Raw genomic sequence first — 25,049 nt, 5'->3', positions numbered from 1 at the left:
GAATGCTCCATACACAATCAATTTAGTCATTCTCATAAACTTAAATATACATGCCATCACTAGAGGTCCTAATAAGGAAATTCGTCTATCAAAGCACATTCCATTCTTTTTTTTCAAAAGATATGAAAGCAAAAGGCATGTATACAACTGAATAGTGAATACTAGTGATAGATCTAAGCAAGTGTATATACATCATTTAAAATTACTCCGTAGCAGAGTATCCTCATGTACTCTCAGATTATATTGATGAAATTAAAAGAGGATTAAAAAGTAAGAAGTCATTGTCTTATTGTAAAATAAGTCTTATAATATTGACTTTATATTTCAACTTTAACTTTATCACCTTAAATTTATACTCTGTATTTAAAAAAGAATTGAAGCTAGTTATACTTACGAAATAATAGCCTTTAGTATAACAAACATGTTTAATCATACTATTATCATTTCCTTTTCTTTAATAAAACCTCCCAAAGGTCACAAAAGTCAAACATGCCAATCTTATTTTAAGATGACATTTTCAAACTAATTTTCTAAAACAAACAATGGTTTATCACATGCAAATAAAATAATAAAATAAGTTGAAATGGTACAGAAAGTACCTTAACTTGAGACCAAAAAAGAGTACTTGTTGTATTAAATTAATTAGTACTGGTAATAAGAATTAAGTTTACTAGATTTGGCAGAAAAAATTAAAAATAATAATAATAGCAATGATTAGTTTCTTAATTGGGTAAGTTGGGTCCCTTCCACCAAACCTAATGAATGGACGAAGATTCCTCTCAACCAACCAAATCTGGAAATTAGGAACACATTTAATTTTTATAATAATACAAACAAAATCTTTCAGGTTTCACTATTCCAGCAATATGGTAATACAAGTACATTCTATTTTTAACTGTTGTACACTTGTACTATGTGACTCGAGTGTTTCACTTTTCCAAAATTGTGTATGAACCTTTTGGGGTTGACACTAATAAGTCATTCCAATCGGGTTGATTCGATTCGGGTCATAATACCGAGGTAGGTCATGTTTTAGGTTAAGAACAACCAAATGTTTAAGAAAACTAAATAAATACGGAGTATTATCATAGCGGACGTAATAATTTTTGGCCGAACTCTGATATTATGTCAATTTCAGTTAAGGTTAGAATCAAATTTATGTACTTCAGGTTATATTACAATTATGAAATGGTAGACCTGAACAAAAGGCAGGCCGAGTCGGGTTCGGACCGGGTCATGACCTGAAAATCATGTCCATTATGTTGGGTCGGGCCAACTTCGGGACCGGGTCATGATCTGAAAATCATGTCCATTATGTTGGGTCGGGCCAACTTCGGGCCGATTTTGTGTGTAGGTAAGTCACAACGCCCTTCAACTATTATGTTTGTTTACCGTATGGAGTATAACACTACACAAGGTGAATTAAGTAGTAGTAGTAGGAGGTTGGCTACATCGCTGTCCACCAGCGACAAAAAAAAATCCATACCCACCCTTTAAAAAAAAAAAAAAAAAGGTTGAAAAGATGGCCCACACTTAAATAGTGTTGCTAACTTGTTATATACTGTCATCGGTAATATAAGTATTGTCATTGTTATATATATACTGTCATTGTTGTATTAAAATACTGTCACAATCATCCAAAAAAAGGAAATTATGTATACAAGTGTAATGAAATAGAAAAAGTAAAGGGATCACTTAAATGAATGGATAAAAGTGTTGCATATTAAATGAATAGATAAAAATATGTATACAAGTGTTATATAAGTATTATCATCGTTTAAATAAATACTGTCATTGTTGTATTTAAATACTGTCATTGTTGTATCAATTACTGTCATATTACCGATATTTAGTAATTTGTTTGACTTTTCAACTCATGTAGCGAAAATACCATTTTACCCTTGGTATGGACTCTTTTTGTCGCTGTCCACCAGCGATGTAGCATGTCTCGTAGTAGTAGATGGTGACAAACTGACAATCAGGTCCAATGACTCGTATTCCAGTCAAGTCTATCGGTGTTGGGTTAAGAAGCTGCTACATGTACCCCCAGGGTACCAAATAGTAACATATCATGGGCTCCCATTGGTTGTTTTCACATAATCAACCCCACATGGGATTAAAATTTAAATCTAAAATATCAAATGGTATTTGAATTTGCAATTTTAGACCAATCACAGCTCAGAGTTTCATACCCTAAGGGTACATGTAGCCATTTCGGTAAGGTTATATTTTGACGAGGAATCTTTCAAGTTGGTCACCTTCCGGAGTTTCATGGTTATTGCTAGTTGTCTATTACATTTTATTTTATTTTTCAAAAGTAAGCATCAAAGCCCACAAGAATATTACGTACGTAAATTGATAATGAAGAGGAAAAAAGAGTTGTGTTAAGATCTGACCCATCGTGTGAAGAGTTGTAAGAGTCCCACATTGATAAAAGAGAAGAGAGTTAAACACTTAGGGGTCGCATGGATTGGAAGAACATTTTAAAGGGGGAATAAATGAGAGAGTAAATGATACTGGGTAAGTTATTTAGAGGGTGATTGTTCATTTCTAAGGTTTGGCTCATTAGTAACCTTTACTCCCCTAACAAGACATTTAAGGCTCAATTTCTCCCTCTTTATCTTCAGCAATTGAGTTTACAAATAACCACCACCATCCATGGCGGTGAAACCGGCGGCGACCACCACAAAGTTAGTATTTTTGGATATTGGTGACATCAACATGCAAGAAATTCAATTCTAATCTCAATGGTAGAAATTGTTTTCCCAAATTCCTCACAAAAATTTGTAGATCTACGAAACTCAATTTGAATGAAAGAAGAAGAGAGAATCGCATGTGATGATAGAGGTTGTAGATTGACAAATCCAATTTATAATTTGTGATTTGAGGGTCTTCCTTCGATTATAATTAGTCGACGGCGGTGACGTATTGGTGGTGATGAAGGATGTTAATATGGCGTCGACAAACGAAGGTTGATGACGGTGGCGGCAAGCTTGTGTTGATGACAGCGGTGACAAGCTGGCATAGATGACGACGGTGGAAAGCTGGTGGCAATGACGATGGTGGGAAGTTGGTGGAGATGGTTGTTATTGACAAGTTAGATGGGGGTGGAGAGAGAAAATGACTGAGATGAGATAAGGGAGGAAGAATTATTATCCGGTAGATTATTACCCTAGGGGGGGGCTAGGGTAATTATTTACTCCCTAAATAAGGGGAATAGATTACTCTATGATTTTTCTCCCTCAATCCAAACATTAAAAAAGCCCATAATAATTACTCCTTTAATCTTTCCCTAATTGCTGACTGCTGTACCCGGGTACAGCCAGCTCTGGCTGTACCCCCCAAAAACGACGCGCTCATATTGTTTGTTCATTTTTGTCGACTGTTTGTTCTTTTTTATTGTACTTTTTGTTCATTCTTATTGTACTGATTGTTCTTTCTTGTTGTATTGTTTGTTCTTTCATGTTGTTTTTTAAATTCATCATCAAATTTTCATAATTGTTGTATTTTTTGTTATTTCTTCTGGAATTTTATGTTCTTTTTTATATTGTTTGTTCTTTCTTGTTTATTTGTTTGTTTATAATAATCATATGGTTAATGTTCATAATTAAATTCTTCATTAATCTTTTATTCTTTCTTTTTGTATTGTTTGTTCTTTCTTGTTGTACTGTTTGTTATTTCTTGTTGTTTTTTAAATTCATTCATCAAACTTATTGTTGTATTGTTTGTTCTTTCATGCTGGCTTTAAAATTCATCACAAAATTGTTCATAATTGTTGTATTGTTTGTTCTTTTTTCTGGAATTTTATGTTCTTTTTTATATTGTTTGTTCTTTTTTGTTGAATTATTTGTTCTTTCTTGTTTATTTGTTTGTTCATAATAATTATTTGCTTTATTGTTTGTTCTTTCATGTTGGCTTTAAAATTCATCATAAAATTGTTCATAATTGTTGTATTGTTTGTTCTTTTTTCTGAAATTTTATGTTCTTTTTTATATTGTTTGTTCTTTTTTGTTGAATTATTTGTTTGTTCACAATAAATATATGGTTAATGTTCATAATGAAATTGTTCACTTCATTGGTCTTTTATGTTTTTACAAGCGCCTATATTGTTTATTTCCAAATAAATAAATAAATGTTCATTTCCAAAATAGTAAATGTTCATTCCAAATAAATAAATAAATATTCTTTTCCGAAATAGTAAATGTTCATTTCCGAAATAGTAAATGCTCATTTTTGTAGTGTATTTCCAAATAAATAAATAAATGTTCATTTCCAAAATAGTAAATGTTCATTCCAAATAAATAAATAAACGTTCATTTTCGAAATAGTAAATGTTCATTTTTGTACCAGTATTTGTTCTTTCTTGTTTTATTGTTTGTTTTTTCATGTTGGCTTTAAAATTCATCATAAAATTGTTCATAATTGTTGTTTTGGTTGTTCTTTTTTCTGGAATTTTATGTTCTTTTTTATATTGTTTGTTCTTTTTTGTTGAATTATTTGTTCTTTCTTGTTTATTTGTTTGTTCACAATAAATATATGGTTAATGTTCATAATGAAATTGTTCACTTCATTGGTCTTTTATATTTTTACAAGCGCCTATATTGTTTATTTCCAAATAAATACATAAATGTTCATATCCAAAATAGTAAATGTTCATTCCAAATAAATAAATAAATGTTCATTTCCGAAATAGTAAATGCTCATTTTTGTAGTTTATTTCCAAATAAATAAATAAATGTTCATTTCCAAAATAGTAAATGTTCATTCCAAATAAATAAATAAATGTTCATTTTCGAAATAGTAAATGTTCATTTTTGTACCAGTATATTAATGTTCATTTTAAACAACACAAAACGACATCGTTTTGGATGGGGGTACAGCCAGCTTTGGCTGTACCCGGGTATAGCAAAAAATTTGCGATCTTTCCCCTCCTTCTACTCTCATTCCAGGCGATCCCTTAATAAGGCCGATGGGCTACTCCCCTTATTGCCATATGGTTTTAAGGTAGAACCTCCTACGATCTTGTTAAGTGGACTCTCTCTCTTGGTAACGGGCGTGACCTAGGCCCGTATTTAACAAGTTGTTAGCTACGGAGTAAATCTTGAGTATTAAAAAAGTTCAATATTGATCGAAATTAATCCAATAAAAATGGAGTTGAACAGAAACAAACCACTTTATTCGCCAAACATCATTATATTTCTATTCCAATCACCTGCATATTATTTGGCACACATTATTCGAAAAGTTAGTCATTATTTGCAGCAAATTCCCAATGTCAATATTAGTTAACACCCATTGGCAATAATGAAGGGAAGTGTGTGAACAGGCTGATGAGACTAAGCTCTTGGGCGGAATAGAAGGAAGCTAAGGGGGGATAAGAATGGTCCATACAACCATAAAATTTGATGGTGATAAGCAACAATACTAGCAAGGGACCTTAGCCATTCAATTATTACTATAGCCCACTTGACCCACCCAGTAATCAAACTTTGATCTACAGTTCTATACCCATCCACAAAATACCAAATTATAACACAGATATTTACACAATTTGGGTGTAGATAACTGATGCTTAATTATTTGGTTTTTACTATTAATAACTACTACCCCTTAGGCGGGCCCGGCTACGGCTACGGCTATGGATAAAACCCGAAAGTGGAAAAGTCGGACATGAGTATCCGAGTCTGAGTAATACAGGAAAAACAATATATATTGAATACACCGACTGGATATAGATACCCTTTTGTTAAATGTATTACGATAGGCGAAATCTGAATTCAAATGACTATTTTTAAATTCTATTTCCGAATCTAGTCCAAAATATGAAGTGCTTGATCATGAGAGGTTTGGAGAAAAAGAGCCTTTTGAGGTAAATCAGAGATTTGACCATTTCAAACAGCTAATAGGAGTGTATGGTTTATGAGGGTTTTGGAAGAGAATTTTTTTGATGAAAAAGCTAATTTTAAAAAGCTTACTATATTGCCTAAATTGCAGCTTTTACCAACCTACATCATCATTTTAGGTCTATGTCCTTAATGATCAGTTTACACGTTAAACATCTAACAACTATTTTCCACACACTTTATACAAGCTGCTAACTCTACTAGGTAGTCAAACCAACTAATAAAAACCGCTAACAATTTTTCAAATCAACTAACAGCTAAAAGGCTAAAACCTAATTGCCAAACAGGCCATTAATTATTCCTTGACCCCCTCATCAAAGTTCCCTCACAAGAGAGAGAGTCAAAGTTGTTAAAAAAACTAGTGGTAATATTCTCTTCTTTGCTTAACCACATGTATGTTGAGTTGATGAGTGTTAACTCCTTATCAACAAAACCAAAAAAATGGTCAATATCAAAGTGATAGAGACATACATACATGCATTGTGAGCTGCCAAATCAAATTAATTTCCAGCTCTCATTACATTCACAAAAAAACACCTCCTTTTTTTTGAGGGATTTATTTATAGATAATAAGAAAAAAAAATAAACAGAGGAAAAAAAAAAGCAACAGAAAAGAAAGTTGGAGGAGAACATCATGAGTCAGTGTATGGTACCCAATTGGAATCTAAGTCACCAAAGACAAGACCTTAACAACCAAGCTGAAGAAGGAAACAGATCCTCTCACGTGGACTTAGCTTCCTCCCATCATAGCCATTTTCAGCAACACCACCAACACCAGAGTTTCTCTCAACTCGTTCCCATGTATGCGCGATTACTCCCTTCCTCTCTTTTGCATTAACCCGAGTATCTATCTGTTAAGGGTAAAGTTGCGTGCATTTGACTCCTGACATGTTTGTCTGAGCCCCTCGGGTTTTTTTCTGCTGTTTTTGCACAGTCATGTTTTGTTTCACACTTGTTTTACTCATACAGGAAAATTTGGTTAGTGTGAACTGGTTTTCTGTAGGAAGTTAGTGACCCTTTTGCCTGTTTTAAGAGCCACTTATGTTTTTTTCTGACTTTGTTTTAATGTTTCCATATCTGTTTCATGATTTTCCTGCTATAACAGCAGAATCTTGTGTTTCAGCTTTATACAGTAATGTTTTATCAACTTCTTTACATGGTGGAGAGATTGATTTTTGAGGTTTAGATGAAATTAACACAGAAAGGGAAGTTTGTGGGTTAAGTTCTGAATTGATGGTGATAATCTAATGTGTATTGCAATATTTGCAGGTCGAATTTTGAGGTAGCAGAGCTAACATGGGAAAATGGACAACTAGCCATGCACGAACTAGGAGGAATATTTCCCGGTCCAACAACTACCACCCCAGCAAAACCGGCATGGGGTGGTGGCGTAGGCAGGGTAACAGACACACTAGAATCCATAGTTCACCAAGCAACCTACTGCAACAACAAACAAACCCCAAAATTAATGCTTACTTCAGTACCTCATCAGCCGCAAACAGGTCATCAGAGCGTGAAAAATGTTGGGTCATCAGTTGTGGCGTCTTCTGGAGGGAAATGGGCCGAGAATTCCGGACACATACAACAGACACCAGTAGTAGGCCCACCACCACCCCCTCTTCCGGGACTGGTGAAGAAACGGACACGCTCAGAGTCTGAACACTGCGCACCAAGAAACAATAACAACGATCATGAGATGAGCGCGTGTGCTAGTGCAAATGCTGCGTTTTGTAAGGATAGCAGTAATAATAATACTAACAATAACAATAACACCAATAATGACACTACTATGATGACATGGGCGTCGTTTGAGTCTCCTAGGAGTTGTACAAGGACCAAGACTACCACCGATGAGGATTCTGCTTGCCATGATGGCTCGGTAAGTTCATCTTGTTCCCCTTTTTATACCTGATTTTTCACTTTAAACAACTGAAAAAATGGTAAGCAATCAACCAAAATTAATTGGGAAGGGGAAAGCTATTTTCTATGTTAAGTATTTTTTTTTTTACTACAATAAATTTTCAATTGCTCAAGAAGACATCCCTAAACTGTCTTGTACCTTCAAAAAAAATTCTATCAGATACCAGTATACCACCCTAGATTTTCCTATCTTTTTCCTCTAAGTATCTCCTTTCTGATTTTGTTTCAGTGGGTTTTTCTGTTTCCGTTCATTGAACTGTTTAACCCAAATCAGAACAATCAAGCATTGAATTCTCGAAAAATCCGGCCCTTATCCCAGATGAGTAACTAGGTTATTTCTGAAATACAATCCAGGCTTGAACCTTGTAAAACCTTTTGATGTAGTAAAACCCCAAAGAATTCCCTACTTTGTCCCAAATCTTCTCATTTGGCACTAAATCATGACAGAAATTTGTTATAAAGATCCCTTCTTCTCTGTCTGTGGATAGTCCACAACCATAAAAAGTCGAGCACTAGAATTAAAATTTTATTTTGACCTTACTGTAGGAAAACCAGGAGGAAGATCGAGACACAAAAGGAGAAACAGGTCGATCATACACGACAAGAAAAGGACGGGCAGCTGCTGTTCATAATCAGTCTGAGAGGGTAATCTCGATTACCAAAATCTTTGTCCCATATAGCAATTCTAATACAGTACTTCATATCTACAACTGTTTCAATTAGTATCAGAAAGTACTTAGTAATCTTCTCTGGAACAAATGCAAAAATAGATACCTGATATGACTGTGATTCTACTTGTTACAGCGACGAAGAGACCGCATCAACCAAAAGATGAAAGCTCTGCAGAAGCTAGTTCCTAATGCCAGCAAAGTAAGAATATTTTAAAAGGTTGCAATCCACAGGAAAAACAATAAATAATCATATTTGATTACTTTAGTACTAATTTAAGTTTTAAACTGTAACAGACAGATAAAGCATCAATGTTAGATGAGGTAATAGAGTACCTGAAGCAGCTTCAAGCACAGGTTCAGATGATGAGTAATGCAAGATTTATGCCCCAGATTATGATGCCTTTAGGGATGCAGCAACACTTTCATCAGATGTCCCTCTTGGCCCGAATGGGAATGGGAGCGGGCCTAGGAATGGGCATGGGTATGCTAGACACTTCTAGTATGGGCGCCGCTCATCCAGCATCTCAGGCAATACCCTCAATGATTCATCCAACTCAAGTTGCCACTACTGCCTCCGCATTTGTGCCACCTGCCTTTGTTGTCCCTCAGATGATTCCTGGTTCTTCTCAGCAGCCAAACTCTGTAGATCCTGGTACTAGCAGTTCTGCTCCTTTACAGGATCCCTACAGCACACTTCTGGCACAGGCAAGTACAATATAGTATTGCACACATTTTCTTAAAACTTTTTACATTTACCAGAATAAGAAAAATTCAGAACTTGCCATTTTTGGAGATGGCAATCGACTCAAAACCTAACCTGAAGTCACTAAGAGAAAGCCGGACTCAAAACAACACAAACTTGGTTAATCTGAATTTGACCCATTTACTTAATTATACTCTGTATTATGTTTTCCATGATTTTAATATATTTAAGCATAACATAAAATTGACCCGTAGCCAAACCTAAACCTAAACACAACCCATTCACCTGAATTGCCAGCTAAAAAATCATCTGATGTAACTTCCATGTTTACGCTGATTAAGACAATTACAAGTGTAATTAGATAAAATGACCACTATATAAAATATTTCCCCTTCTGTTGCCAACATAAGAAGAACCTATTTTCTGATTTTATTTCCATATTGACAAGAATTTGTTGAGTTTCAAACTTAGGGAGTGATTTTTTTCAGGAGATTCCAGTCAATATAAAGTAATAGTTCCAAATTTCGCTTCTTAAACAGATAATCAGTAACAGTAACTTGATTAATTGAGAAATACCCTCTGTTCAGAAATTAACCTCATCGTGGTTTATATGCAGTCTATGAACATAGATCTTTACAACAGAATGGCAGCTTTACAGAGGCAACAACAGACATCATCACAACAAACAAACAATCCATTACAGTCAAATCATCATCATGTTCAACGAAGTTGAGACGATTGTTTGCGATCTAGAGGTTTTTTTTAGCTCCCTTTAGTGCAGTTTTGGTAAAATGTAAATGCTTTAGATTATTAGTAGATGATTATAAGCCATTTTCTTTTCTCTTTTCTGTTCCTCATTGTCAGATTTAAAGCTATTCTAAAACATGTATTGTACCACCCATACAAAATAACCATCAAAACGATATACAATAAAAGGAGAAAAGAGTAGTCAAGAAATGTTGTTCATAAATGCATCTTCCAACTTCATCTTCTTCATCTTAACAGTACATAGATGAAACACGTCCGTAAGTATTTAGCATACATCCATTTGCATGTAATAGCTTTACACAGATGTTCAAGTTCGCACTATGCTAAATCAATCCACGAAAGTCCACTACGGGCTACTCCAGTACTCCATTCGTCTTTATTTTGTGTTAACACTTTCCTCTTTTGTTTGTCTTTGAACAAATTTTAACAGACCTTTTTTTGTAAATGTTTTACATGGATAAATCAACAGGCCAACAAAATCACAAGAAAAAGAAAAAATATAAACAAAACAACTTGAGAACAAGCAGAAGATAACTCAGTCAGATGACTAATTTATTTTATTACTACAAATCAAATATGAATATTGCCTGTTATTTAACTCTTTGATAATACGAAAAAACTCAGTAAAAAACAATTCTTCCTTTTTTTTGCCTTTTAAAGTGGGATGGGTGGCGGGCGGGGCTGGTGCTCTTGGTGGAGTGGAGAGTTGGCTCAAGTCACCAACATTATCTTTCACAGTGTGAAATAGGATTCTGAAGGTCAGGACCACAGAACGAGTCGCCAAAATCTATCCTAATTATTCTTTACACCAATGAAGATCTAAGATCCAATTCTAAAAACATGATAAACTTGTGCCCACCATGTAATCAGACTTCCAGATTGCCTCAGAAAAAGCATAACTACTTTCTTTTTTCTGCCTTTTAGCCATCTCTCTGTGTGGCTTGAAATTCACAGTAAGGCATACACAATGCTCTTTTTTTCCGACCCCGTTAGGAATATTAGAGAGGTTGTTTTAAGTATAGTTATAGGGAAAGTGGATAGACTGATTCACCATAATGTTATATTTTAAAAGAAAGAGAAGAAACAGAAAAAAAAAAAAAAAAAAAAAAAAAGGAAACAAATTTTATCCTGCAGAATCCACTCTCAGAACATTGCATAGACAGGACCAGCAGATTCACACCATAATTTTGATATGCTCATAATAAGTGGGACCATTGTGAAAAATCATAGAGGAAAGACAACTTCACATAAAGATATACATTGTTTGAATACGATAAATCAGACTACCCAGCATTGTAGGCAACAGGCAGATCCATGTACGGAGTTAAGAAGATTATTTCTTGTTTTACGTATTTCGAAATAGACGATTTATCTGAGTTGTAAAACAAGGACAACTGACAGATACATTATAGGATGAAAATGTCAAGTCAGTTGACTATTAAAACAACCTACCAAAAGGGTGAATAAATCTAAAATTTCAGGCCTTTCACTCAGACTAATCGTCCTTATACTTAAATGACAACTTTTACTCGTGCAGCTTCTGAGGGTTCAAATCCAAATTCCGGGCAAATAATTAGGATCGGGTAATCGGGTATGGTCAATTTTGTTCTAAACTTGTTTTCCCATGCCTCGTCTACATGCAATGAATATGTAGCAAACAACTAAATTTGAACTCAGCTAGAGTTTTCTGGTTATTCTGAAGTGAATGAAGAAGACCGCGATTTCGGGTCCATATGACAAAGACAAAGAAGGCCCTCCGACATAAATCTTGTCAATAGGTGCGGTGGGTTCATACAATAATGTTCAAAAAACAGTTCTGTGAATATTTATTATCATCAAAGCCAACCTCTCTCAACTCAGTTGTTGTTTTCCTGTTCTTCTAGAATGTCATAAGTCATAACTTGAGTTAACTTCCATTACAGTAAAATCCAATTTTGACCGGATGTTAACAATTCATTTTCTGATACATTTTTTCTTCAAGTGGAGAGTTTTAAGAAAGAATGATTCCTAATCCCCTGTAAATTTAACTAGCTGAAACAACAGTTCAGTCCCAACTCCCACAGTATGTCTTTGAAAGTTGGCAATAACGGGCCGTTTTCGCCTTACAACTACGTACAGTTTTTTTTCCGTAGATTTCGAGGGAACCGTAAGCTAAGGTAATGATTGTCTGCAGGATAAGTAGAGCTAATGTCCATGGAGCCATTTTCTGACATCTGACAGGCTGGAAAGATATACAGCATCTTTAGTATTTTCTGTGGTTGGTGAAGTTGCAATGTCAGTAATCATAGTGACAGCAACTTCTTCACATAATGTTTCATGGGCTTGCATTTCCTGATGTAATAATTGTATGATTTCTGAATCTGTTTCAAGTTCATAATCAATTTACAGACATACATTTCTTAGGTTTTACAGTTTTACTGCTTTATCAGTTATCACTGTCACAGTGAGCAGATATTGACAGATGCAATATCTCATTAAATTTTTGTGCAGAACACATTTAATCATGGAGTTTTTTTTTTTTAACTGTTCAGCTCTTTTTTACAACCTTGGTTATTGAATATATTCATTAACCTTAAGGTTGGCATTGTGAATGTACCATCTCAACAAATTGATCAAGAGTCTTTTTCAAATGAAATTGAAAGGTTATATACTTTGTATAAGATACACCACATTCAACTACTGCTATAACACTTGGCCTTCGGTACTTCAGAATTCCTTCAGTTCCAAGTGGTTGAAACTAGAAAATACCAGACACAGGGAAAAGATAGGAAAGAATCTAGGAAAGTAACCAACAAAAAAAATATTCACAACTGAAAATCCCCAAATAAATCCACGAGAAACAAACAATAGCCTCCGAAATGAAGCACTGGTATAAATCAAAACAAATACAAACATCTCCATGGATGAATATGGGGGAAACAAAGGAAAACACATATATAAATGGTTATCTTCACACCATGTCACCTGAGTTTAAAGCTATTACTATACAGAAGAAAGCTATATGATACATACCATTCCTTTTGCATGTCAGGAGGCACTAGGTTCTACCAGATGTTTGCGATCACGAAGAGACATCACAGTTTCAAAAGCACCCACCAAAGCTTTGACTTTACTTTTCCTAGTTTTGACAAGCTTACTTGCAGTCTCTTCAATAACATTGTTCAAATCTACATCGTCTTTTTTCTCCGATGCTTCTTGGTGTCTCAAACGAACTTTCTCTGGTCCAAGTTCGGCATCATGTGTTTCATTTCCCACATCATTCTCGTTCTTCGATTTCCTATCAGCATCAGACTTGCCATTTTCATCTTCACCCAAATATTTAGCTCTTTTAAATCTGAGTTTCTTTGGAGCATTGTTTGTAGTCTGAAGGGCAACCACAGTGCCTCTCTTGAATTTCACCTTCCAAGCTGAAGCATCTTTCTCTTCCAAACGACTTTTGTCTTTTCTTATTGCCTTCAATTTGGGATCCACAGTTGATTTAGCTCTTGAAGCGTTGTTAGTTTTAGACCAGCCATCTTCTCGTATTGTGTCACTCTGTTTGGTATGTTTGAACTCTAAATTTTTCATTCTGCGACTCACAGCTGATTTTGCTCTTGCTGTTCTAGTTTTTGACCCACCATCCTCTGTTTTAACACCAAATTCTTTGTTCTTTGTAGCCGCCTCTGAACCTTGCTGATCCTCTCCCTGATTTCGAGAAGACAGTCGTGATGAGGAAGACAGAAGACTGAACCCATTTCCTTTCCGGTTACCTTTAGATCCTTGAGTTTTACCAGGTAGAATAATGTTTGAAGTCTTCTCAGCTGGTTTCATTCTGGTACTTGGTTCGATCATACCCAATATTTTCTTAGGAATATCATCATCATGTCCATCAATTTCTGGTTCTTCAGGATTAATCTGTTTTTTGGACCGAGAAGAACTCCTGCTATTCTTGTAAAGTCTTGCTTTGAAGCTTGGAGATTTCTTTAGAGGTGTCTTTGGAGAATTACTCATCAAATCCTTTACTTTGATCCTCTTTTCACCCTTGCTATGATCAGCGTCCTTAACTGACGTCTCTGGAGAGCTACACACTAGCTCTTTTAATTTGACCTCCTTTTCACCCTTGCTAAAGCTCCCTACTTCCTTCAATTTCTTGATATCTTTGACTTTTTGGGTAGAGCTGTTCTGCGAATTAGAACTTTCAGTCAATGTTCTCCTGAAAGCTCGAGTTTCAATCTTACTGCTGCTTGAATTTCCAGGACTTGGAACTGTATGCTTCATCTTCAACTGATTTATGTCTTTCTTACGAAAACTATTGTCCATACGCATTAGAGGAGAATTCTCTGGTAGGGGACCTGAAAGAGATATGCGTCGGTTATTTTCTTTTTTCTTGGCCACTTTCTCTGGTACACGTTTTCCTAGGTCTTCACTAGTTGTCTTCATTAGGGGCTGAGCTTCTCTATTTGTTCTCGTTATTAGTCTTTTAATCTTCTTCTCTGGCTCATGTTTATGTCCATTTTTGCACAAATCATGGCAGGAACCCATTGAAGCACTACGGTAACGAGAGCGAACAACAAACTTATGATTTGGACCAACAAGAACTATGTCAGATTTTTTCCTCAGATGGCCTACAGAAAGATCAGTATCTTCGGTTGGGAACTTTTCTACAAGCACCCTCTCTGTAATATTGCCTCTGGAATCTTCATCTTCTTCCTTGGTTGAAGCATCAGACGTTCCATCGGTCAATTTATCTGCTTCTTCCACATCAACAATGCCAGATTCCACTTTACTCTGGTAAATGCTGTTATCAGTAGCTTCTGTTGCTGATGGTTTGTCATTCGTCATTGTATCACCACTTTCCAGCTCCATATCTTCAAATGCTACAGCCTTATCATCATTTTCCTCCGCCATTCTTTAAAAGAAAGAGATGTGGACGCAATTCAAGACTCTGAAGCATTAACAAATTTAGAAGGATCCGAGAAACAAAGATTAGAACTCATTCAAGACTAAAAATATTAAATGTATATTAGGCAGACAAGACTATCATCATTATTCCTACATGCAATACATGAGAAGTATTCAGAAACTTAGTTGCAGACTTGCAGCATTGTGAGGGTGTTTTGTGACAGAATACAATACTACAAAACTTATTGCACGAAACCCTATCTCTTCACTTTTTAGACTAAAAAACACGTCATTTTGAAGGCGCAACTCAAAGGCAAAGAACCTTAATTGTGCACCAATATTATGTTTATACTTGATAAAGATTACAAGATATTTATAACTCTTTGAATAATTAACTGTGGTAACTCTTACCACCTTACAAAACAGAGATAGGAGAAGCAAAATACAAGAAACAAATAACAACAAAATTACAGTCTGAGATGTGATATTATTACAACTGTTCTTTGCTCTTAGGAAATTATCACCTCAGTTTGATTTTAATGCAAGTCTTACCATCTACAAGAACGAGTGACAGGTGAAGCAAACAGCCGGAAAAAAAAAAGATAAAAAAAAGACCAGTAGTAAGAAATTTCCTTCTCTTGCTGCCTGGTAACTTGAAAATAACATGTACAGATGTACCCCTTCCTAAAACCAACAGTTAGGTTGCCTTCATAATATTTCATTTTACTATTCCATATTTGATTCCAACAGGTGGTACGGGAAAATGCTCCGACAAAAGCAATGTGGTTGATCTGGTCTGTTGCAACTAAAATTTCAACAAAGTGTTGGGACTAAAAGAAGATACAATCCCTATTGTTTTTCTTAAAGGATATCCTTCTTCCTCCATCTATTAATGCAGGAAAAGAGAAGAGGAGCAGAGCACTAGCACTCGCCTGTGACTAGATTGGTGAAATACATAACTCACCAAAAAATCATTTTCTACTTGTAAACAAAAGACAATTGAAATATTTTGTGGAATATTGAGGAATTGACAGGACTGTTTAACTTTCTAGGAATTTTCTACTTGTAGCTCTAAAGGGATGGGATTGCTAAGACTAACATCGATAATGCAGTATGCTAAGATGCGGAGACCAGATAAGCATTACTGTTACTGTGTATTCAATAGCAGCTCTATTTTTTTTTGTTTGTTACTATGACCATAATATTGCTCGATAAGTCGGCTGATAAGGGTGCAATTGTATCCCAAACACTAATATCTCCTGTAAACAAGTATTCCTCACTATGGTATCAAACTACCAAGTACAACCTTTAGATTGTTCCAATACAAGTAACAGCTCGGAAAACCTAATGAGGCCTTGTGTTCGAACTTTGAACTATCAATTCCACCCTAAATTGACAACCTATCAAGTATTCCCTCAACAGTCAACACTAAAGATAAAAACATTAGCCAACAATATATCCAGCTTAAAACAAATCATTTCAAGTAGGACCGGACATTAAAAAGAGGACACCACGCAAAAAGTCCTTCCAACACTTATCGGATAACTCTTTCAGTGTCCTCCCCAGATGCCCCAACAGAAACTGCAAATGCGCGATTGATTTTTCCGACACAATCTACTAACCTAATAATTTGAAATGAAGAGTATAGTAGGCTGTAGGACAACTAATTCATATAATACAATCTACTAGCCTATGATTTTATGTATATACTCTATCAATCATCTAAACACAAAAAAGTAACTTTTCGATTAGCAATTATTCACCATTCAAGCACTACATATCAACAAAGAAGAATGCATTTTTTTTTACCAATTACTCTAATTCAGTACTTACAGTTATTAGAGAACTTCATGCAACCAGTAAAAAACACAAGTCACCCCAAAAATCATTGACATGAAAATGACAGTAAATACCAAAGAATAATAAATAAATAAAATCAAATAAGGAAAAAATCAAACCCTAATACCCCATTTGGTTTATTCCTAAATATTCCGATTTCTAAATCATAAAATCAATTAATCAAATCAAAATTATTACTCATCAAACTATCAAAGTATTCAACATATCCTTAAATCAAGTAAATGATCAATTCAAAAATGGTAAATTGGGATATGAAATCAAAATCTGGGTTACCCATTTTACACAAATTGTGAGGCTGTGACACACAAAAACACAAACTTTAAGGATACAAATCATTATTAGACCCGACAATACTGACTCGTACCCGATTACTCCCCGAAATACCCCATCAAAACCTATTTCTCATACAATTCTGGCAAAATTTCACAAATTAAAAGATACCCGTCTCAGGAAAAAGAAAACGAAAAAAAGTTAGAGGGGATCATCGCGATTGCCACCTAATTTATACAAACCCATTTTCGATCAACATTCAAAATTAAGCAACATAGAAAATAATAATCGAAATTACAAAGCAATGAAACATTCTTAGCAATAGCGATCAAATTTGATACAGGTACAAAGAAAAATTACAGAAACAAAAGGGTAAAAATTGGTACCTTGATGAAAATATCTCCGACTCAGAAAATAAAGATAGAGAGAGGGGAACACAAAAAGTGTTTAATTATCCATTAGAAAAAAAATTAGGGATTTATTTATTATATTTTCTGGATATTTGGAGAGGTTTTACCAAATTAAGAAGGAATTTGCTGTGATGTAAAAGTTGATGAAAAAAAGAGAAAATGGTATGACTTGGAAGAACAAAAGCAAGGCAGGTATGACTTGGTGAAAGCGCGTTTGTTAGAGAAAGAAAAGGGTCCCGCCAAAACGGCCGTGCAGCTAAGTGACCACTTTAAAGGGAGGAAGGCATTCTTTGTGTGTTTTTTTTTTTTTTAACTTAGCCGTATACCCGGTAATAAGATGGAGGTTCTCGATTAAACCTATATTTAAATATATTTATTAGGTGTCAATATTCTCTCTAATTAAAGTAAAGAGAGGGGGAGACTTAAAAAAAAAAAAAAAAAAAAAGTAAAGAGGGGTTGGCAAAGGGATATGATGGGAGTTTTTTTTTTTTGTGTTTGGTGGAATTCTAGAATGATTTTTGGTTGAAATGTGGATTCATTCATATGGTGAGAGTGAGATTGTTGAGTTTGAAATGACATTGTTATGATTAGTTATTAATACTCGAACCTCTTTTATTTTGATTTATCTTAAGCTTTTAAGTATTTAGCTTTTTCTAAATGCAATTACATTCACTTTATTTGATAATAATCGATACAAGAAAGTTCATGATTGAAAATTGAATGAAATGGGTTATACTCTGTAAAACTGACATGTAATCTGATTATTCGATTTAATTTGAACTCAACTTAACCCCGTTTGAAATGCAAAACTCAATACCAAAACCGACTAAAACCAAAAAAAAGTAATGCGTCTAATGTTAAATTAACTTATTATCATAATCTAATTGACGAAAGACGTGAATATGAGCCGAACTGAATAGACTAATTGTATAAACCTAAACCCCAAAACTGGATGATGTGTTAAACAAATGTGATTCAGCCCTAACTAGTGTGGGATAGCAAAGAATTTCACGACTTGAATATTTTCATATAAAGGCAATATTAGATGGCAAAAGTATTTAAATAAAAGCTGATGTGGCATTCCAAGCTATAATATGATATACTTATAGCCAACAAGGGAGTGGCTCTTAGAGCATCTCCAATGGTTGTAGCTAGGCACTGGCTTGAAATTTATAAAAGTTTCAAGCTAATAGCTAGACCATTGGAGTGAAGATAATAATTTAGCTTGGCCAAGCAAATTAGCTTAAACAAGCTAATTTGCTTGACAACTAGCTCCCAAATTTACCAAATAAATAATTGACAAGTGGAACAAGTAGGACCAATTTAAATAACAAGTTATTTGCTAACCATTGGAGCATAAATTAGCTAGACAATAAAATAACTTGAAATCTTATGTGGCATAACAAGCTAATTGTCAAATTAGCTTACCATTAGAGTTGCTCTTACTTGCTCCAAATAAGCTAATATTTAAATTTAAAAAAAAAAACAATAAAAAAAGGTGCTGTTTGTATAATTCAACAGTAACAGCCCCAGACCCCAGCTAATGTGGAATAATGATAACATGACATCAAAAGGAATCCCATATGTCAAACAGCCTTAATGAAAAGAAAACCCAACCGCAAAACAGAAACCAAAGAGGTCTTTAAAAGGTGAAAACTTGATGTGATCACATTCACCATGTTGTTTAAGGTCAATTCTTGCACCATGGAGCATCTGAATATATTCATCAGAACAATGGCTATCGGAAACAACCAACGAAAGCAGAAAGGGGACGAAGGGGTCATAGGAACAATGACATTGACAGATCATAGCCTTCATAGGCGCTATTCTTCACATACATGTTTCGGAAAGTAGTTGTCACGACTCACGGCACGCCTGATTTGACAAGAAACCTCAAAACCATTCCTGTAAACATACTATATATTGGTAATAATGTCATATACTCGAAAAGTTGTGCGAGCAATGATAAAACACTGCCAGAGATTGGCCTTTACAGTTTCCAGTGCAATCATCCCTGAGCAATCTTTGATATTTCAGCAACTTAAGCAGCATAGTAAAAACATCTGAGACGAGATCTTTTTTACCCTAATCTCAGGGATCAGTTCCTCTAACAGAAGCATATAGCTAAATTTAGCTAGGTTATGCCAATTCTAATGAACACACTCTTCTTCACATATAATACACTTCTCTGTAGCAATGACTTCCACAACTGGTTACCAATGTAATACAAGTACTGCCTTGAGCTGGTCTCAGACAAGTGACCAAAAATATTGAAAATTCATCATAACTTACAATACAGAACTGACAAGGCCAACAAAATAAGGAGGCAACATCGAACATATTCCAATACGTCATAGTGCTACACGAAGGCAAGCCTAGAATCAGTTTGCAGATACCAAACCTCAAACAATAGAGCGATATTCAAGACAACACAGGTTTTCAGCACAGAATATTTCGTTAAAATTCTGCAACAGTAAGGCAGGTAAACTCTGTGGACACTTTGAAAAAAGGGGTAGTCGGCAAATTAATTACTTCACTTGCAGATAAGGCAAGTGCTATTCTTTGGTGATATAGAAGGTGGGAGAGAAAGAGCACTTTAAATCTCAGGTGAGAATTTCTCTAACCAACCAATCCAAACTGGGGTAAGCAAAGTAGAGCACGAGGAAAGACGGGAAGGCAAAAAGAACAGTGATGAGAAGATACAAAGCCAAGATGGCGGCACTTGCAGGTATCGCATAAAGGGTGACAAGAAGGAATATCACCACAAGGGGAAATTTAGCAGTCAAGTGAACTAAAAATGCCAAAGACTTACGAAGTGACATGTTGAGTCTCTCTCTATTGAAATACTGACGTACAACGGTAATGTTGTTGTGATTCCCTTCTTGTGACTCTGGAATTTCCCGATGATGCGAATGGGTAGACATACCAGTAGTTGTAGTTCCATTCAAAGAACGAAATTCCCCAAGTCCAGATGCACAAGACCGTGTCCTATCCCCGTTCATACTCTCAACCATCCAGAGGATAAAGTAATTTTTCCGAGGGAATCTCAGAGCACCTTTGTACATCATCCGAGGAGAGAGTAAATTGCACCACGGACAGGAGATGAAGAATGGAAGCTGGATTGGGAGAGTGGGAAATTTCAGAGCAGCCCATGGAAGTCCCAGAACACAATTCTTGCACAGAGTGTGACCACACCATAATACATACGGTACATTCTCAACCAGATTGAAGGATTCCCAGCAAATTGGGCACTCCAACCCTTCCTCACGGTTGGTATCAAAAGATGCATCGTCATCTGAGCACTCTGCATTTGAATTTGAAAGACCATCCTTCAACTTGACACCGCCAGATGTGGTGCTTGAAGTACAGGCCCACATTATAACTAAGTCAACAGAGTTAAAGCTGACTTTCTATTTCTTTATGGTCGGCCATAAGACGGATTCATAGACTCCTCTTTCTAAATGTGATCACCAAGTCAGCAGCATCAGCGATCAACCGCTTGATCTGAAAGAATGGAAATCATCATATAAAAGCTCAACAGCCAAATAAACACCTGTTCAGATTAAGAATGCATCTTTTACGTCATAAAAAAAATCAATTATGTCTGCAACTTTACAATTCAAAGTTCAAACTGCAAGGTGAACTAGCAAATACTAAATCGCAAGGATTTCCTAACTAGCAAATACTAAATCGCAAGGATTTCCTAACAGGTTAAGATAAACTTTAACAGAAACAGTTAAGGTGGAAGAAAATCAACAGACAGGAAATTACATATCATGCCTAATTTTCAAACTACTCAAGTGTCATGACTTGTGAGCCCTAATTATGAAAATATTAAGATATCCTTCATTAATTAAAAAAAGGCTCAAGCCTTATCATACTCCCCATAGTCCCCAAGCTGGATCTCATAAGTTACAGCTCATCGTATGTACTCTCTCGTCTCTTGTCTCCTCCCCCTCCCTTTTCCCTTCCCTACCTAGTGACAGTCTAGTGGCCATTTCTTCTGGCAAGCAGTAACAAATGGACAGGGTCTCATCCTCACCATGCTCTGGATACACTAATATGGGGTTTCTCCAAAACTAGGCAACAGTTAATCCCTTCTTGGACGCGGTGACTTTGAGAAACACGTCAACAGCAAAATCAATTTGCAAAGAGGATGTGGGAGATTATTTGGAGAAGGTTGGGTCAAGTAATAAGGGGAAAATAAAGTTAGACATTCTCATACAACACTATCATCTGAATTCTTCCTAACAAACCCAAAATATTCCATATGCTGGAGAGTCATATTGCCCCACCATGGTAGGAAACATATTCTGGTTCCTATATTGTGCTGGACTATATTTGAGAATGAATATACCAACTAGAAGATGAATTAAAGTATCGTTGACTGCCACCTAAATATATAAAAACTCCAGTCTAACGATGCATCTAGGTAACAAGTCAATCCCCTTCAAAAAAAGTAACAAATGAAGCCCCATAAAACTACGTCACTGTCTAGGAAAGTATGCTCTGTTTTAGAATCTCCAAGAATATGCTGGGAAAAGAAAAGCAAAAAATCAAGATCACTGCATGAGAACGGAGAGCTTAAAAAGAATCCCCACTTTTATATAGGTCTCCAAAAGTTTGTAGGCTTTTAAAAGGGATCCATCAATGGTCTTCAAATAGTTTCAATGTTTAACCTAATGTCCACGGAGACTAAGCTCACACAATATAAGCAGTTGCAGTAAAGAAAAAACAAGGTTGAAACAAAGATGGTAATTTGAAATAGATGCTTCTTCAAACATCTTATCATAAGAAGTGAAGAAGAACGTTATTAGACGGCGCTACGATGAGAGTAAAAAACTGTCATTGCTAGAAAAACAAACGGCTTGGGAGCCCATTATCCCAAATCCTAATCTACTATATGACCGGAAAAAAAATGAAAGATAGTCAGTAGGTTTCCTTTCCTCCAATATTTCATCTTTGCAAATGGTAAACAATAGTCCCAAATCCTAATCTACTATATGAGGCATATTTTCAAGATTCCAATATCCCACAAGAACCACAAGTGGATTTTGTGTCACATTAGGATGAGTGTTGCTCATCTCTAAATATATAGAAATATGACACCTTTTAGGAGTAGCATAAGATACATCGCGTAAGGCTCCATCGGATATGCAGCGGATTTTTTGTTCAGCGCAAGGCTATTCACACTTTCTTGATGCACTTATCTTTTCGTATTGTCTTTATGAAATTTATATGATCAAGGTCGAACAAATCGTTATCACCGGAATATACAGGTAACAACTAACTTAGAAACCGTAGGGGAATCACTTACTGAGAACAATATAGGTCAGACAATATAGGGTTGTTTGACATTTAAGCCATGAAGATATACTTCGCCTTTAATGGTGTGACGTAAACACGATTACCTAATTCAAAGGTTACCCAGGATTGCAAATGAAGTACAATACTCAATGCATTCTCCCAAGGAACTGGGTTTAATCCATACAACATATCAACAATACCGCTATGCTGTAAGAGTTTGTTGAATGGAGTACAAAGTCGTATCCTCAACAATTTAGTATGCCGGGGAAACACAAATCAATATTGGAACCTAATTTGTGATTCACTAGGGTGTAAGAGAATCACGAATCCACGGAAGTAACAACTACAAATGATATATTCATCGGACCGACATGGCAACATCTATAACACACAATGCAGGGTGCTACTAAAACATAAGCAGCAAGCTAGACAATATGACTACTTTTCCAGTCATTATATACAAGATACAAACTTTTAATTAATTAAGATCGTCTTATGAGTATAAGAATACAATTATACTTTATGAATAGTTGTAAGTTTCATGTTAACAGTAATGATTTTGTGTTAGTAGTTATGGTCTTACACAAACTTACTCAGTTACTATACACAAGAGCAATCACAAATAATATATTCATCCATGAAGTTAATTTTCCATAATCACACACAGAGCTTCGATTTGAGTATCAATCCGAAATAATTCAATACATTAGCGTTGTATTCAATTATTTCATCCTACCCACTAAAGTGCCAATTCAATCAAAATACGGAGTACAACAAACAACACCAAAAAAATTTAGGGATGAAAAACCCTAATAAAATTGGGGGGAAAAAACCCAAAAACCTCAACAAAACAGCATCATGAATCAATCAGAAAATTCACAGAAAAACGAAACCCAGAACACAAAAGCAAAAACCAATATGTCAAAAATTGCAGCGCGATAAAAATGTTGGAAAGGGGGATCTGAATTGAAGTGAAATTGATGGGAAAATGTGATAATTAATTGCAATTGAGGACAGAAAATTACCTGAAGAAACCGTAGATAATCAAGTGATATCGTCGTTGTTATTGTGAATCATTGAGGTGAGAGAAGGTAATAGTGGGAGGTGAAGAGAAGATCTTTTGTGAAGGTAAAAGCGGGTCCAAGTGTAAGGATGACCGGATCACATGGACCGTCGTGGAGTACTACTTTTCAAACTGTATTTTTCAACCTTCATTTACACGGATTGTAATTTTACATTTTTATTATTGTCGTAGCAGATTTCAATTATCTCTGGAGCAATTGGTAAATGGTACACCCGGTTGTACGTAGTTCTACATACAACCGGGTAGTTATGATTTTTAACCTCTTAAAAAGCACAATTTTATAGTTTAAAACACATTTTTACAGGTTAAAGCACATTTTTTATAGCTTAAAAGCAGATAAATTTCAAAATAACACATTATTAGTACAAAAGAACATACGAGCGCGAAGAATTTGAGAGGATATGTAAACTGATGTTGGTTGCTCACCTTTTAAGTTTAGGTTTTTTCCCAATTGGAAGAAGATATTCATTATCATAATATTTGAAAAACAAATGTGCATTAAAATTGTAAAAATGTGATTTTAAACTGAAAAATGTGATTTTAAACTTAAAATGTGCTTTTAAACTGAAAAATGTGCTTTTTTTGAGGGATTAAAAAATACAAAACGATCTGGTTGCATGTAGAGCTACATACAACCGGGTGTACCTAATAATTTGTGCTGGAGGTTTATGGAATGATAAACTTTTGAGTTGTATGATTGTATCTACAAAATAAACACTCAAAATTATATATTACGTTCTGATCAGGAAAAAATAAAGATTGACCAAATACGAAGTAAAATTTATAACTAAAATAAATTTTAATAAGATAAATTAAAAAAATTAAAAAGAAAAAATCAGGTGAATAAAAAGCAACTCTAGTACTTCTACAAAACTCAAGAGGTTGTGATTACTCCGTATAAATGAACATATTGGTTTTCAAGCTTGTGCATGTAAACATGTTGAAAAATATAACTTTGACTTTTTAGATTACGTATCACTCCCTCCGAATTATTTTTTATAATTTGTATCGAGTGTGATTGACGCTCAGAATTGGCAGCGGAGCTCCATGGTGGCTCGCCGAGAAAAGGCGAAACCCACCATGGCTCAGCCACCATAGATCTGCGGCTGGGCCATGGTGGGTTCCGCCTTTTCTGGGCGGGCCACCATGGAGCTCCGCCGCCAATTCTGAGCGGCAGCCACACTCAATTTAAAAAAAAATCGGCCACCATGCTTCTTCTTTTCCTCTCCGGCGCAGGAGCAGCAACGGGGTTGGATGGGTAGTGAAGGGCAT

The 25,049-nt window shown here is 35.4% G+C and overlaps 3 protein-coding genes across 5 annotated transcripts; 1 reads left to right on the top strand and 2 right to left on the bottom strand.

Annotated features, from left to right (window-relative positions):
- Nucleotides 1-6,235: 6,235 nt before the first annotated feature.
- On the top strand, nucleotides 6,236-10,038 carry LOC110799908 (transcription factor PIF7). 2 transcript variants are annotated; one of them, XM_022005180.2, is made up of 6 exons: nucleotides 6,236-6,704; nucleotides 7,173-7,782; nucleotides 8,370-8,468; nucleotides 8,628-8,693; nucleotides 8,789-9,199; nucleotides 9,814-10,038. In XM_022005180.2, exons 1-6 carry the CDS (start codon nucleotides 6,538-6,540, stop codon nucleotides 9,928-9,930), a joined length of 1,470 nt encoding a protein of 489 aa, XP_021860872.2. In that variant the 5' UTR covers nucleotides 6,236-6,537; the 3' UTR covers nucleotides 9,931-10,038. The 2 variants fall into 2 exon arrangements, with proteins under 2 accessions (XP_021860872.2, XP_021860878.2); XM_022005186.2 differs by having other exon boundaries at nucleotides 6,382-6,763.
- Nucleotides 10,039-12,728: 2,690 nt separating this feature from the next.
- Nucleotides 12,729-17,620, bottom strand: LOC110799899 (uncharacterized). Its single transcript, XM_022005173.2, has 2 exons — nucleotides 17,363-17,620; nucleotides 12,729-14,889 (listed from the first exon to the last, which is right to left on the bottom strand). The coding sequence occupies exon 2, from the start codon at nucleotides 14,850-14,852 to the stop codon at nucleotides 12,993-12,995; it is 1,860 nt and encodes a 619-aa protein (XP_021860865.1). The 5' UTR covers nucleotides 14,853-14,889; nucleotides 17,363-17,620; the 3' UTR covers nucleotides 12,729-12,992.
- A 1,914-nt stretch (nucleotides 17,621-19,534) lies between these two features.
- Nucleotides 19,535-23,879, bottom strand: LOC110799891 (uncharacterized). 2 transcript variants are annotated; one of them, XM_022005163.2, is made up of 2 exons: nucleotides 23,719-23,879; nucleotides 19,535-20,890 (listed from the first exon to the last, which is right to left on the bottom strand). In XM_022005163.2, exon 2 carries the CDS (start codon nucleotides 20,761-20,763, stop codon nucleotides 19,990-19,992), a length of 774 nt encoding a protein of 257 aa, XP_021860855.1. In that variant the 5' UTR covers nucleotides 20,764-20,890; nucleotides 23,719-23,879; the 3' UTR covers nucleotides 19,535-19,989. The 2 variants fall into 2 exon arrangements, with proteins under 2 accessions (XP_021860855.1, XP_056683839.1); XM_056827861.1 differs by having other exon boundaries at nucleotides 19,535-20,939; nucleotides 23,719-23,868.
- Between the last annotated feature and the right edge of the window lie 1,170 nt (nucleotides 23,880-25,049).

Source organism: Spinacia oleracea, chromosome 5, assembly GCF_020520425.1.
Source record: "Spinacia oleracea cultivar Varoflay chromosome 5, BTI_SOV_V1, whole genome shotgun sequence".
NCBI classification, from domain to species: Eukaryota; Viridiplantae; Streptophyta; class Magnoliopsida; order Caryophyllales; family Amaranthaceae; genus Spinacia; species Spinacia oleracea.
Note: the sequence above shows the minus strand (reverse complement) of the source record. Positions and strands in the feature narration are given on the sequence as shown.

Bases quoted from the DNA above. Each gene is read 5' to 3' on its own strand.
- LOC110799908 (XM_022005180.2), top strand. From the start codon at position 6,538: ATGAGTCAGTGTATGGTACCCAATTGGAATCTAAGTCACCAAAGACAA. The intron at 6,705-7,172 runs GTATGCGCGATT...CAATATTTGCAG, and splicing joins TTCTCTCAACTCGTTCCCAT to GTCGAATTTTGAGGTAGCAG. The intron at 9,200-9,813 runs GCAAGTACAATA...GTTTATATGCAG, and splicing joins ACAGCACACTTCTGGCACAG to TCTATGAACATAGATCTTTA.
- LOC110799899 (XM_022005173.2), bottom strand. From the start codon at position 14,852: ATGGCGGAGGAAAATGATGATAAGGCTGTAGCATTTGAAGATATGGAG.
- LOC110799891 (XM_022005163.2), bottom strand. From the start codon at position 20,763: ATGTGGGCCTGTACTTCAAGCACCACATCTGGCGGTGTCAAGTTGAAG.